We start from the raw sequence: 15,530 nt of genomic DNA, 5'->3' as shown, positions 1-15,530 counted from the left end.
TTAGGTAGATCCCACCCCCAAGCTTCACATATACACAGAACCTGAATTCTCCTGTCCAAACCAGTGTGATCTTCTGACCCAAGCATTGGTGTGGTATTTCCTTGCTTCGGTGTTTGCTGACTGTGATGCTAGTAGCAGCGTTCAGTGTTGACAGATCCTGAGTGTCGAAGGTGGGTGCCAGGATGGAGTTTCTTGGACGTAACCACTACAGAAATCAGCTTTTGAAATGATGGCAAACAGTAGCTAATAATAAACTAATACCTTGGGCCAGAGGAAAAGGAAAATGGCATTGGTTGGCTAGTTACCCTCCTTCCCGAGGGTGCACTGTAAAAGCTTCTCTTTCTTGGGAGCATTCCCACAAGGCAGCAGTGACCCCACAGGCACCATGGCTGCCTTGGGCATCGCAGTTGCCCTGCTGGTGTGGGCGGCCACCCTGACGCTGATCTCCGTCTGGAAGCAGGTCTACAGCAGCTGGAAACTGCCTCCTGGCCCTTTTCCACTGCCCATTATTGGGAATCTTCTTCAGTTGGATTTCAAGAATTTTCCCAAGTCTTTCACCAAGGTAAGAGCAATATTATTGGTTAGGGGAGGAGAACTCAGGGATTAGACTTAGTATATGTGCATTCAATTCATCGTCAGACAAGTTGTTATTCAATACCAGCCTGTTATGAGTGAACTGACTTAACAGTAGCATCCAGGAGTGACATTAAAGATATTCAGTTAGTGTACAGCGTGGGCGTGGAGCCCTGGAGTGGGCATTGGCCGTGGCTGGCCCCAGAAACTCTGCTTGAGCCATGGGTTAAATGCCATGTAACTGGACAGCCTGGGGAGGCCAGTGTATCTGGGGCTGCTGCTGGTCACCATTGCAATGCAAGGAGGGCCATGCGTTCACACCAGATGCACACTAAATGCCAAAGAATAGGGTGAAAAGTGGTGTCGGCCACCCTGTGTGGTACGTCTGTCTACAGTTGTTGTGAACAGTGAATGAGCTAACAAATCTGGAAACTGAATGAGTTGCTACATCTATTACATGAGTTAATAAAGGGTGCCATAGGGCACCCAACATGCGTGGGAAGCATTTGAGGTAAGGGAGATGGTGACAGTGCTCTGTGCACCATGGAGGATGGGCTTGTGCAGGTCAGGACAGTGCTGGCCCAGGGTCCTCCTGCAGCACTCTGGGGTCTGGGACTTTGGGGACAGCAGACAGTGGTGGTGATGAGGCAGATGTTGGCAAAGTGTCCTCAGGGGAGGGACAGGAGTCAGCCCACAAAGTTAATTGTGTCCAGGAGCCCAGGTATGAGGAAGAAAGTCTCCATGGGAAGGGTCTTCCCGAGTTGGGCCGGACAAAGACTTGTCTTTCCCAAGATCCATCTCTGTTCTCTTGATCAACAACAATTTTGGGTTTAAAGCTTGGCCCACCTCCTCCCTGAGTTCCCAGTGGTCTCACTTGGCTCCTTGCTGGTCTCTGCAGCTGGCAGAGCGGTATGGACCAGTGTTCACCTTGTACCTGGGCTCCCAGCGCACCGTGGTCCTGCATGGCTACAAGGCGGTGAAGGAAGCCCTGCTTGACCACAAGAACAACCTTTCTGGCAGAGGAGAAATCTTTGCATTCCAGTTTCACAAGGACAGAGGTGAGCCCCACTTTTCAGAGCACCCGCCATGGGGGGGTGGGAGCCAGGTCCTTAAATACCAGGGATGATGACCACAGAGAGAGAGAGTTCAACAAAACCGAAGGGTGAAGAGACCCTCACCAATTCAGGTGGTCAGTACACCTTACTGAAAACTACCACGACAGACGTGTAGCCAAAAAAACAGGACCTCCAGCACCCGCACTCTGACCAGCAGCCCTTCCAGCCTCCTGGGGCCTCAGTTTGGGGAGCTCTTCCCACTCCCCCTCACCTGCTTCTGTGGGTTGCTGCTCCATGCTCGAGGCCCCTCACCTAAGACCAGTCTCTGAGGCCCGCTGGGCCTCGTGCTTGTCTGTGGGGCTTAGGTCAGCTGCAGTTCACATCCTAACCCTGGAGACCTCTGATACCTCACCTGTGCTTCTGAGCACAGCAGCCCCAGCTCACAAAGGGGCTTCCACAAGATCCCATCTTGCCAGCCCCACCTCTCTTTCTTCTTCAGAGCCCCAGGTTCTCATCTCTAGAATGTGCACTGTTACCTCGGACTGGGGTCCGGTGGTCTGAGTGTTTATCTGAGCGTTGTCCAGACTCCTGATTTCAGTGCCCGCCTCCTGTGTCTCCTGGCACACCCTGGAGCCCGTGGGGCCACCTGCTCACAGCTCCGTCAGCTCACAGCCCTCTGAGCTTGCACCCGCCACTGTCTGTATGACCCCCGACCTTGTATGGTGATTCTTTTCCCCTTGCTCACTGTCGTTTTAGTGAGATTCTAAAGCACATTAGAAATAAAGCAGTGTCCCATCTACCCTATAAAACCCAGAAGCCTCTAGTTTTTCCTGTGTTAACCTTGGTGACAAATCTCTAGAAAACCTGTATCCATTTTATGCAGAAATTTCAAATTGATGTGCTTACAGTTGCAGCCGCTGTTCTAATGGTTCTGTCCCCTTATTCCCATCTACATTAACAAGATCATACCCTGTCACTGTCAATGGCATTTGATTTTCTCTCTTGGGCATTGTGGGTTTGTTTTACTTTTTTGGGGTTGCCGAAAGCAGAGTCAGCTTCCTCAGTCTTTGTCATTAACACAAGAGAAGCTTTGCTGCCCCCCAAGAGCAGGAGTTGTGGGGTCAAGGAGCTCCATCCTGGTTCCAGGGAGCCCTTATCTGCCACCCCTGGTCCAAGTCATGGGCCCCTGAATGCAGCCAGCAGGGGCCATATTCACATTCTATGCTTTGGACTCAAGGGGGCTTGTCCTGTCCTGCCTGTAGCTCCCAAGTCCTATTTTCATATGTCCCATGTGACCCAGACCCTGTGCATGGGATACCTCTGATCCCCCAGGCATAATGATGCAAAAGTTAATTACCAGCATAATAGTGAGCACAGGGCCCCTGTTAATTTCAATAAATTTCATTTCAGGGAATGTTTATGAGCTCTGACCCAGAAGCATTACTGTCTCCATTTCAGCCTGTTTTGGGTTCCAAAGTCTTGGTTCCTCTGGGATCTCCTTCTCTGTCTCTCTGTCTCTCTTTGTCTCTTTGTCTCTGTCTCTCTGTCTCTGTGTTTGTCTTTCTGTCTCTGTCTTTGTTTCTCCATCTCTCTGTCTCTGTCTCTTTGACTCTGTCTCAGTCTCTTTGTCTCTCTGTCTCTATCTTTGTCACTCTGTCTCTGTCTTTGTCTCTCTGTCTCTGTCTTGTCTCTCTGTCTCAGTCTCTGTTTCTCTGTCTCTGTCTCAGTCTCTGTCTCTGTCTCTCTGTCTCCCCCTTTATCCCTCTGTCTTTCTCTGTCTCTGTCTTGTCTCTCTGTCTGAGTCTCTGTCTCTCTGTCTTCTCCTCACATTTTCTGGCATCTTCTACCTTCCCCTTGCTACACAATTCTTCCCAATACCATTTTAAAATTGTCTGCCTCCTTGTCCATGCCCCCAGTCCTCATGTGACAGCCATTTGGGAAGGTCCTCTGGGCACTCCCTCTTCCTGCTGTCCCTGCCAGCTTCTTGGGTCGGACCCCAAACACCATCCCTAGCTGTGTTTTTTTGTTTTTGTTTTCTTAAAGATTTTATTTATTTGACAGAGAGAGAGAGACAGCAAGAGAGGGAACACAAGCAGGGGGAGTGGGAGAGGGAGAAGCAGGCTCATAGCAGAGGAGCCTGATGCGGGGCTCGATCCCAGAACGCCGGGATGACGCCCTGAGCCGAAGGCAGACGCTTAACGACTGAGCCACACAGGCACCCCGCTAGCTGTGTTTTTAACACGGCGAATGGCACCTCTAAGTAGGGTCCAGGGTGCCGTGTACCCTCCGAGCAGTCACACCCAGTCAGGGGCCATGCTGTCCGTCCACCTGCTTGTCTCCACCTCATGATCCCTTCAGGGTGGAACTAGACCCTACTCTGGCCTGTGCTGCCGCCCTCCTCCCTGCCTCATCTCACACCCCCCCAACCCTGGTCCCTCTCAGGCCCGCCAGACTTCCTTCTAGAATGTGCCGACCTCGGCCTTCCCAGACCTCTGCTTACACCTCTGAGGGAATGTGCCTGAGGTCTTCCCAAATCTGATGGTTGGCAGAGTCTGGGAGCCAAGTGACAGCTCAGGTTCCAGTAACGGCCCTTTTTTATTTGTAGTGTGGAGGTTACAAACCAGTGGAAACAGCACAGCTTCTGGGAAAGGGGCAGGGGCCTTCTCTTGGTGGGAAGGCTCAGGCAAAGTGGGAAAAGGCAGTAAACTGATGGTGTGAAGAACGCCAGGGGAGGTGAAATGTCAGGTGGAAGGCCAGCCTCTGGGGGACCAGCCAGGCTTTGGGACACTGGGCAGTCCCAGTGCTTGGGTGCCCCGGCCAGTCAGTTCGCCACTTGGGCCCCCCCCACCTGGAGCGCTCGCCTTGTCACTCTGCCCCAGGGAGTCTGCAGTAACTCCTCTGATGTCCCCTCTCCCCTAGGGATTACTTTCAACAATGGACCGGGCTGGAAGGACACCCGGCGGCTCTCCCTGACCACCCTCCGGGACTACGGCATGGGGAAGCGTGGCAATGAGGAGCGGATCCAGAGGGAGATCCCCTTCCTGCTGGAGGCGCTCAAGGGCACCCAGGGTGCGTGTGGCTGCCGGGTCCTTGCACACATGGCCTGGGAGGCAGCCCTGGAGGGCCCGCGAGACCCCGGAACGATCCGAAGCTGCTGGCACTGAGAGGGTTGCCTTAATCTACAGACACCGTCTGCAGCTCGGGGTCCTCTCCATGTCCAGTGTGTTTATCCGGGATCACTGGGAAGTAAAGCGACCCCCAGTAGGCTCCCACAAGCCTTGTAGAATTACGGGGGTGCTTAGGGCAACGGCTCACAGGCGCTGGAAAGTGCTAGTGGGTGGGAGCTGCCCTGACCGCTCCCCTGTCTTCCAGGCCAGCCCTTCGACCCCACATTTCTCCTGGGCTTCGCCCCCTGCAACGTCATCGCTGACATCCTCTTCTGCAAGCACTTCGACTACACGGATGAGACGGGTCTGAGGATACAGAGGCTTTTCAACGAGAACTTCCACCTGCTCAGCACAGGCTGGCTCCAAGTGAGGCCCCCCCCCCTTTAGTCTGCACCTGCCCATGGTTGCTCCACTGAGGTTAGGAAAAGGACAAGGTTGGGAACTGGGGGATGGGCAGACAGGCCCCCAAAAGCCAGAGAATGGTCAGGCCTTGTGTAACTCAAGAGCCTGGATGTTGCTTCTGGAGACATCCATGGGGCCCGATGTTTGCCTTGCTGACCGCGGGAGGCTGTCGTACCCTTTAAAACAGGACCCTGCTAACACGTGACCTCACACACCCCACAACGTGGTGCTGAAAAGATACTGTGAGCCACAATGTTCTAAATATTACAATATGATGTCTATAAGTTCAAGTTGGAGAAAATAATAGCCCAGTACACAAAACCATGTTGCATCTGGAAAAAAAAATAGAAATTCTCCCTCTCTCTCTTTCTAGCTTTATAACATTTTCCCAAGCTATCTGCACTACCTGCCTGGAAGCCATCGAAAAGTATTAAAAAACGTGTCTGAAATAAAAGATTACACTTCAGAAAGAGTGAAGGAGCACCAGCAGTCACTGGACCCCAACTGCCTCCGGGACTTCACTGACTGCCTGCTCCTGGAGTTGCAGAAGGTACCGTGTAGACACTGGCTGCACCGACTCCACGAAACGAGATGCGTTTGCTAGGAGGGGGTGCGCACGTGCACGCTTCAGACTGACAGTGTGACACTGCTGGGGCCCACAGGGGCACGTTCTGATGCTCCTGGTCCTATGTCACACTGGCCTTACATGACCATTACACCTGCTCTCACAGGTGTGGGGACACAGCCAGCCTACCTGGCCGGCCTCAGACACCACGCATTGCCCACAGTGCTGGCCAACAAGACAGCTTTCTTGGGGAAGCCCTCAGTGGTTGTGGGGCCGGGTGAGTGGGCCCTTCATGTTGGTTCCCTCCAGGCTGTACTTCCTAACCGTTTCTGACTTCGATGACCATGTCTCATTTGGGGGGAAGCCCTCCACACTCCTCATCAGCATGTAAACCCCAAATTGTACATGACTTCAAGGGTTTCCAGGCTGTCCGGCATCATCTCCCTGACAGCGCTCCAGGACCCCACCCAAATGGTGAAGCTTCTCCTCTCTCCTTTGACATCTCTTGTGTCCCTAGAACAGTGTGTGAATTCCGGATAAGTGCCAGGGGCTGTCTGAGAAGCTCTTCCATCAGTTGGGTTCCTCCCTGCCCCTCCCAGGTGTCTGGCTTCCTGGTGACTTTCCTGCCTCCTGGGACACAGTGGTGCTGACTGTGGGTGTGGAGGAGGCCAAGGGCAGCCTGTGACTCTTGGGTTGTTAGCAGAGGCCCCACAGCTCAGCCTTGGGCTGCTGGAGGTCACGGCTCAGGACCAGGGAGAGCCTTACGGCAGCCGCCCGCCCCCCCCCCCCGCCGCCCAGCACAGCGCCCAGTTCTACAGAAGGAACACAAGGCTCCACAGCCTGGGGAGGGGCACAGTCCTGCCCGTGGCCAGTTTTCTGAGATCCTTGGTTTCCCTAACTGTGCCATGGAGGCGATCATGGATACCCTCGTGTGCACCTGCCCTCTCCTCCCTGTGGAACTGGCTGGGCTGTTGGGTTCTTTTGAGGCTGAGGGAGACAGAGGTCTCTTTCTCACCCACGTGAAGACATCTTCTTATGGAGTCCCTGTCTGTCTCGAATATCTGCAGGAAAGGTACAGTTCAGAGCCTTGGTACACCTTGGACAATATTGCTGTGACCGTGGCTGACCTGTTCTTTGCTGGTACAGAAACCACAAGCACCACTCTGAGATATGGGCTCCTGATTCTCATGAAATACCCAGAGATCGAAGGTAGGCCAAGTAGCAGGCAAGGATTCGGGGTCATGGAGCTGTCAGGCTGGACCATTTAGGGTGTAGCTGTCTGCTTGCAAAGCGGAAGCTGGCATTGCTTGTTAACCCTCATGGCAGTGACAGGGGGTCCCTGCATGAATTCAGTGGAAGCGTTCTTGTATATGACGGGTACCCGGCACTCCTGAATACCAGTTTCCCCACACCCCACTGACACACACCTGATTTCAGAAAAGAAGAGCCAACGTCAGCGTGGAGCAGTGCGATGCGTCTGCATCCCACTCCACAAGATAACCTATGTCTGGCAGTGAAAACAACGTCGCCCTTGCCCCTGAACAAGACCTGGCTTGCCAGGCAGAACAGAGAGAGGGCAGGATGGGGTGAGGGTGTCCTCATGGCCAGCGGCCAGCCCTAGTGTCCCCCTGCCCCTGGGCTCTGTTCCAGGGAGCCCCCTCACCCCGAGGCATGCTTGGTGTGCTGCCAACGGTACTTTGGCTCCTGCTATGTGCCAGGCACGGGTATAAGCCCTGGAATGCACTGTGTTCTTAAGGGTATGAGGTCATTTCCCCCAGGGATGTGGAATGTGACCTGTTCAGGGTCCGATCTGACCCCAAAGCCACTGCTTTTTCTGTCTCACAGAAGGGTGAGGGATGAAGGAGCCGGAAGTCTCTGGAGCAAAGCCTTTCACGGATCTGGGAGAACTTCTGACCAGTGTGTACTGGGGGAGCTATAGACTGAAAAACTGTTTGACATGATTAATTATGACTAACCTCCAATATAGAGAAAAAGACAGAAAATAAGTATGACTGAGGCCCGTACTCCATTGCCAAATGCAACCTGTGTTAGCAGTTTGCAGTGCCTGCCTCAGGGCTCTTGAAAACAGGTTGCTGAAGCCCCTCCTTAGCCCCCTGCCTGCCCACCCCCAGACTTGTCCCAGGACAGTGTAGCCATACTGGATGTGTTGTACATTTTTACCTGGGAACCACATGGCACATAAATTTGTCATTCACTCAACATATTGAAAGGCCCCAGCAACTTGTCAAAGAGAGGGATGCCCAGACCCTGGACCCTCTTTCTTCATGCAGAAGGCCACGTGGATCTGTTTCCATTCTGCCTTTCGCCTCCACACTTCCTGAAGTGTGCAATAAACCAGCCTGGGGTAATAATTAATACAGAGATTTTCCTCCAATGGAAATTGTTTTTTAAGGTTTTATTTATTTGACAGAGAGAGAGAGAGACAGCCAGCGAGAGAGGGAACACAAGCAGGGGGAGTGGGAGAGGAAGAAGCAGGCTCATAGCGGAGGAGCCTGATGTGGGGCTCGATCCCATAATGCCGGGATCACGCCCTGAGCCGAAGGCAGACGCTCAACGACTGCGCCACCCAGGCGCCCCACCTCCAACGGAAATTTCTAAGACCTGTTTGTTGCTCTCCGCTTGCGGCATAACGTCAAGAACTGGATTAGCCACAATTAGCTAGAGGCTAACACATGCTGGGGTCTCACAGAGCGGGGCTCTCACTGGCATTTGTGGAGGAATTACCCAAGGGTCCAAAGGATCCAGGACACCCCAAAGCACTGCTGAGATTGCTCCATAAGCATGTGCTGGGTGGATGGGTGCCCAGCCAGCCTGGACTTGACCCTTTACATCTATTCCATTCATGTCTTGGCAGAGAAACTTCATGAAGAAATCGACAGGGTGATTGGGCCAAGCCGAATCCCCGCCATCAAGGACAGGCTAGAGATGCCCTATATGGACGCCGTGGTGCACGAGATTCAGCGATTCATCGACCTCCTGCCCTCCAACCTGCCCCACGAAGCCAACCAGGACACCGTGTTCAGAGGCTATGTCATCCCCAAGGTCAGATGTGAGCCTGGAGCACCCACCATGAGCACCACCTGCTAGCCCATCAACTAACCCACCCACGGCAGGACCCTTGGGCAGATGTGGTTGAACGGTGGCTGCCAGGCCAGCGTTCCACCCCACACAGTGCTGCTTCCCCAGCAGTCCTCACATGGACTGGTGACCAAGGAATGGAGAAAATCTGGAAGGGGACCCCTGGGCCAGTGCCTGGGGTTTGTGGTACTTCCCAACCCCAGAAACCAACAACAGTAGCATCTAGCCCGTGAGCTCCTCCTCTAATGAGATTAGAGCTCTTGTCACCGTGTAGACCTGACCCCTGACTGCCTCCCATGTAGTCCTTAAGCAAACGACTTCCCCACTAGGGGCCCAGTGGAAAGCCCGTGTTCTGTTAGCTTGACTGATGGACACGGCCTTTGTTCCTTCCAGGGCACAGTTGTAATTCCAACACTGGACTCCCTCCTGTTTGACAAACAAGAATTCCCTGACCCAGAGAAGTTTAAGCCAGAGCACTTTCTGAATGAAAATGGAAAGTTCAAATACAGTGACTATTTCAAGGCGTTTTCCACAGGTAAGAAGCATGAAGATGGGGGGACTTCCCTGGGGAACTGTCCCCAGTTCCTGCTCTCTGCCATGGTCAAGCACCTGTACGGGGGACCCAAATGTGTTCTTCCCTGTTCAGAGAGGTTGGATGGCATCTTCTCACCAGAGGTCCTGGGAATGAGATGAATTATTCTTTCTGCATAGCAGATACTTCTCTTCATTCAGTGATAAAACTTCATTTCATAGGGCTTAGTGAAAATCTTTCCAAACTGTATTACCTAATTCTCCATAATTTTAAACAAGGGTTAATAAACGAAACCTAACTTTTGGTTACCTGGACTCATCATGGGACCATCTGGCCTTCCCTAGGCCGTGTCCTAGTGCCCTCTTTCGGGCTCTTGGTCTCCTCCAGGGCCTTTCCTCAGTGGTTGGTGGGAGAGAAGTCCATGTAACAGACTCGGTAACACTCGAAGTTAGCGCGTTGGCTTCCGCTGTGGCCCCACATCCCTATAGGATGTCAGGGGGAGCACTGGGCAGAGATCAGTCTCCCAACCCCATGTAGGTTTATGCTGCTGAGTCCTGGTCCCTGAACATGTCTATCGTGGATATTCTTATACTGAAAGGTATTATGTGCGTCCTTCCAAGGGTCAGAGAGGGGTCAGTTCTGCTTTAGGGTGACAGTTTACCCACAGCCCTCTCCCACCCAGCCCCCCCAGCTGCCTCACCGTCCTCAGAGTCTCAGCAGCACTATTGTCACTTCCAGGAAAGCGGGTGTGTGTTGGAGAAGGCCTGGCTCGCATGGAATTGTTCCTGTTCTTGTCTGCTGTCCTGCAGCATTTTAACCTGAAGTCTCTCGTTGACCCCAAGGATATTGACCTCAGTCCCATCACAATCGGGTTTGCCAAGATCCCACCCCATTACAAACTCCGTGTCATTCCCCGCTCGGGCTGAAGAACCCCCACCCCAGCCCCCAGTCAGGGCGTCACGGGGAATAAGTTGGGCTAGAGGTGCTGCTTTCCAGGGTTAGTGCATCAGATGAAATCTGACAGCAAAGTCCAAAAAAGATTGTGTAAAACTAATTAAACAAATTGAAACAAACCATGACCTAGTTGAGTCTATACTGGGTTCCTGGGAACAGGGGTGAGTGAGACCATAATAACATAAACACACCTCTTCCAGGAAAGTGGAAGTGCCCCGTCACCAGGGTTCCCAAAGAAGAAGACAGATGCTAGTTTGTAGTTTGGAAAAGGGGAAAATAACATACCTCTGAAGGCTTGTTAGCCATGTCAAAGACGTATCCGCCACATGTGTCCCTAGGGTACGGAGCTGTTCCTTTGGGCTCACTTCTCAGCATCATGCGCTGTATTTTAGGAGTAAAATGTGTCTGAAAAGTCAACATAGATATTTGTTATTATCTCTTAACATTAAATGTGACTTTGTACCCGGAACAAACACCCCAGGCTGTTTACAGAGTGCGCATTCACCAGGACAGAGGAAGCCCCCCCCCCCCCCCCCCCCCGCCGTCCTCCAGAGAGGCCTCACCAAGTGCACCGGTCCCAGACAGAAGCACAGAACTCTTTGAAGTGTCTTCGTGAGGTCCCTGAATCATGCCAATGTTTTTCTAAGCACAAAAAAGACTAAAAGGGGTGAATTTGCTTCGTGGGATGAAAAGTACACTTGTTCTGGGGTCTGCTGGGTGGGGCAGTTGGTTAAGCTCTCAGTTTCAGCTCAGATTCTGATTTCAGGACCCTCAGATCCAGCTGCATCAGGACTCCCTACTCAGCGCTGAGTTTGCTTAAAACTCTCTCCCTCTCCCTCTTCTCCTCCCTCCCTCTCTCAAATAAGTAAATAAGTCTTTAAAAAAAAACTTGTTCCAGAGACCCTGGGTGGCTCAGTCAGTGAAGCATCTGCCTTTGGCTCAGGTCATGATCCCAGGGTCTTGGGATTGAGTCTGCGTTGGGCTCCCTGCTCTTCGGGGAGCCTGCTTCTCCCTCTGCTTGTGCTCTCTCTCTGTGTCTCTCTCTGACAAATAAATAAATTAAATATTAAAAAAAAAACTTTTTCCAAAAAAAGATGTATTTGAGTTATTTTACAAGGCAAGGAATAGGATACCATCACATGAACTAAGGTGGGGTGAAGAACTGAGAATTGAGGGCCAGACCATGTGGTGACCTCCACATAGCATGTGAGGCCTCTCTGGGCTGGATGCTTCTCCTGTGGCCAGAGTCCCCAACAAGTCCCACCAAAGGGCAGCAGTGAAGGTCACTGCAGTTCCCTCTGTGTGGTCCCAGTGTATTCCAGCTGCGTGGGGAAGGAAAGAAGGAAGTACACCACTCTCTCATCTCTCCGAACTTGCGGCCGGTGTTCACCTAAGCAGTGGTCAGAGGGCTTCAGAGCCCAGCCCTCGCAGGTGCTCGAGGCCACTGAAGCCCTCCTGCTGCTGCCCAGTGTGTCAGGGAGAAGTCAAGCATCAAGAGCAGCCCCTGCATCTGCCCTGACTTGGGAAGGAGAGCTGGGCCCAGGTTTCCTGAAAGACATATTTGGTTCTGCTTGTTGGGATGGAGGAATAGGAGGCCTGAGGCCCACGGTCCAGTCTTCCCAGCACCGAGGCAACCTTCCAGAGGGGAACTTCCATTAGCTCTCCAGCTGCCTCAGTCCGCGCTCCCAGATTTACTACCGGTGCAGTCCTGAGCAAGGCACTCCATCACTCTCTGCCTCTGTTGGACATCTGTGAAAGGACAGTATTAGCCGCCGGCCAGGATTATTGTGTGATCAAAGGAGAGAATTGAGAAAAACTCTTTAACTCAGTCCCCGAAGTCAACATGCAGATTCCTGGGTGCCACACTCTGTCTGCTTGGTGCCCTGAAGATCTCCCTTTTGGCTACAATGGTATTTGGCACAAAGTAGGCGCCTGATAAGCCTGCTGAATAAATGATTAGTATTCTTATTTTTGTCTGGTTCAAGCAGCTGCCTGCTTCAGCTGAAGTCAGAGCACCCATAGACAGCCTGGGCTGGAGAAACTCCTCTTGCTGGTGCATGCCACACAGTAAGGAACTGCCGTAAGATATTCCAGCACACAGACTTCCTTCGATGAGCGAGTCCAAGGTTGGAGAGCACCTTTCAAAGACAAAGCCTTTGTTCTGAACACTCACGTCGTACCAAGGCCCTGCGTGTGTCCTCACACCGCGGGCTCTGCGGCTCCACATGCAGGGGCAGTATTCACACCAGACACCCTGTTATTTTGAAAGCATTTCATATACCATCATTGCTTGGATTCCAGAAGTGGACAGGTTTTCAGTAGAAAAGGGAAGGGCTTCAGGACGCCCTCTGATGTTACCCCATAACACAAGCTGTATGACGGGAGCCAGCTCCTTTTGACTCCGACTCAGCATCACACCCTGTCTGTGTGTCAATGGTCAACAGCAAGTGCTGGGCTGCTGCAGGAGACCCAAGCCAGCCCGTGATGCATTACCAAAGGGCAGGCAGGAGCCGAGTCCCCGTGGTTTCTTCGCAAGATGCTGGAGCAGGTCTGTTGAAAGCATATTTTAAAAGAATATCTATTCATTTATCTATCCGTGAAGAAAACCCAGAAAGCTATTCCAACAAATCTGTGTAGCAATACAGAAAATGCAGAAGCCATTCAAAAAGACCGACACATCTGAGTGCATTACAGCCAGCATAACGAGACCACACGGGAAGGTCGTCCATACAGCTCACATGATAGGAAAGTACTTAATCCCCTTACAAGTGAAGAACACATGCAATTTGGGAAAACCGAATAAACAACCTAGAGAAAGATGGACAAAGGAAATGGACAGGTAATTAATGGTTAAGGGAATTCAAATAGTTAATTATATTTTAAAGATACATAACCCTTCCGAACTAGCAATCTCAGGTTGGGAGCGTGTCCTGTGGAAGTAAGAACAATGAACACTTGGGTTTGAGTGCAAGGGCTGGAAATCACAAACTTGACTCTAGTGGGCACATGGAAGGTGTTTACACTTGTCAGTGGGAACGTGCAGACTGAGACAATGTAGGGACTGATGCATGGCTCTCATCCAGGCCAATCCCCTGAGACCCACTGAGGCAGGAAGGTGGGCAAGTGGGGAGCACATGCAGGGTGGGATGAGAGGGGACTGCTCCAGCCTTCTTGAAAGTAATCTGGAAGAGCCTCCTCCAAGGACAATGATACACACCCTTTAACCCAATTATTTCTGTTTTGGGAACCATAGAAATAGCAACAACAGAAAACTAAAATTATGTGAGAGAATCCTCAAGATGGCATCCTTTACTGTGGGCAAAAAGCAAACAAGAAAACTGCAAACAACACGAATGTACGTTCTCAAGGGAACGAGCTATTGATTGCGGTGTACGTCGGAGCAAAAATGAACGAATCTTTTAGAATCTCTAAAAAGAAGAGAGGACAGCTGCCTGGGGACCGTGATCTTCACAGAGAAGAGGATGGTCCAGGGAAGAACATTTGGCACAGGGTTGTATATGTTTGCGTAAAAAGTTACGTCATCAGACAAAGGGCATTTCAGAAAAAGTTGCAGATGTCATCTTCAGCTTCTGGTGCTCAGGACTGTGCAACCTTAATTTTGTGGGAACAAGAGAGCTTTCTTCCTTTTGCTTATCTTTGTGTTTGGAACTCCCCTTTTTGGTTATATTTTAAACAAATCAGATGTACAAAGTGTGCTGACGCAGAAATAGAGCCATGTTTTGAAACTTTGCAGAGTCATTTTGTCCTTGGTAAATGGTCAAGTATGGCTTCCCTGGGAACCCAGGAGCAGGGCCCCTAGACATTAAAAGTTGAAAATTTCCTTTATTTTATCATGTATCACACCATGGAATATTATGCGGCATTTAAAGAAGTGATCAGAATCTATATCTATTGATCTCAAAGAGGATGCCCAAGAAATACTTGTTGAGGGAATAAAAAACAAGTAGGCAAGGGGCTCCTGAGTGACTCAGTCTGTTGAGTGTCTGCCTTCGGCTCAGGTCACGATCGCAGGATCCTGGGCTCTAACCCACAGCGGGCTCCCTGCTCAGTGGGGAGTCTGCTTCTGCTTCTCACTTTCCCTCTCCCTCTGTGTGTGCACACACACTCTCTCTCTCTCTCCAATAAATAAATAAAATCTTAAAAAAAAAAACAGGTAGGAGAGTGGAAGAGAGAGCCCTGTTTTTTGTTTTAAAGATTTTATATTGTTAGTCGGTTATACACAACTAATGAATCACTGAACACTACAACAAAAACTTATGATGTACTACATGTTGCTAACTGAATGTAATGAAAAATTTAAAAAAAAAGTAAATATTTTATTTATTTATTTGAGAGAGAGCATGATCACGAGCGGGGGGGGGGGGGGCAGAGGGAAAGGAAGGAGCAGGCTCCCCGCTAAGCAAAGAGTCCTGTGTTGGGCTCGATCCCAGGATGCTGGGATCACGACCTGAGCTGAAGGCAGACTCTTAACCAACTGAGCCAGCCAGGCGTCCCAGCAAGGCCCTGTTTGTTATAATCCAGCAGCACTGGCTCCCCCACCCCTCCTCCATGCACCTACACGTGTGGCCAAAAGGAGCAATGTGTGGCTGGCTGCTGACCCCAGGGACTTTGCAGGGGTGAGTCTGGAGGAGAGGTGGGAGAGGTAGTAACTTTCTTCACATACCTTTGTATTGTTTCCCAGTTAAAATGAGGATTTAGATTGAAAAAATGAACTTTAATTTATAATGCCAGAAAAGGAGTAAGCGGTCATTATTTCTCACGTAAAGCATTGTCTTGAGTATCCTGACATGAAACTTGACAAACTGATACATAATTTGGGGAACATGTCTAGTAAGTTACTGTGTGTATTGGTCGGATGGGTGAAGGTGTTTTTGCCTTTTTTGGAAATTGACTATATCATAAAGATCTTGAAAAATCAATAAGGTAAATATCTCATTAGAAAAATGAGCAAATAACAGTTCAAATATTACAAATGGCCCATAAACTTAAACATACTAATTGTTTAATCTTGTTGATAACCAAGTAAATGCCATTTGAAACGAGGAAGCAGCCTGCTGTGGGATGGAAAGAAGGAAGAGCTAGGGAAGCATGGAAGGTGCCTGAGATGGAGGATGCCGTGGGTTGTGAAATGCACCTGCCCGGTAGCGTAAGCGTCTGGACCC

At 51.0% G+C, this 15,530-nt stretch overlaps 1 protein-coding gene across 1 annotated transcript; it reads left to right on the top strand.

Moving 5' to 3' along the window:
* Nucleotides 1-350: 350 nt before the first annotated feature.
* Nucleotides 351-10,466, top strand: CYP2E1 (cytochrome P450 family 2 subfamily E member 1). The gene is made up of 9 exons (XM_045809549.2): nucleotides 351-562; nucleotides 1,472-1,631; nucleotides 4,548-4,697; nucleotides 5,001-5,161; nucleotides 5,571-5,747; nucleotides 6,830-6,971; nucleotides 8,638-8,825; nucleotides 9,255-9,396; nucleotides 10,132-10,466. Exons 1-9 carry the CDS (start codon nucleotides 386-388, stop codon nucleotides 10,317-10,319), a joined length of 1,485 nt encoding a protein of 494 aa, XP_045665505.1. The 5' UTR covers nucleotides 351-385; the 3' UTR covers nucleotides 10,320-10,466.
* Nucleotides 10,467-15,530: the final 5,064 nt, after the last annotated feature.

The sequence above is a fragment of the Ursus americanus genome, chromosome 6, assembly GCF_024610735.1.
Source record: "Ursus americanus isolate L20-20 chromosome 6, mUrsAme1.1.p, whole genome shotgun sequence".
NCBI lineage: Eukaryota > Metazoa > Chordata > Mammalia > Carnivora > Ursidae > Ursus > Ursus americanus.
Note: the sequence above shows the minus strand (reverse complement) of the source record. Positions and strands in the feature narration are given on the sequence as shown.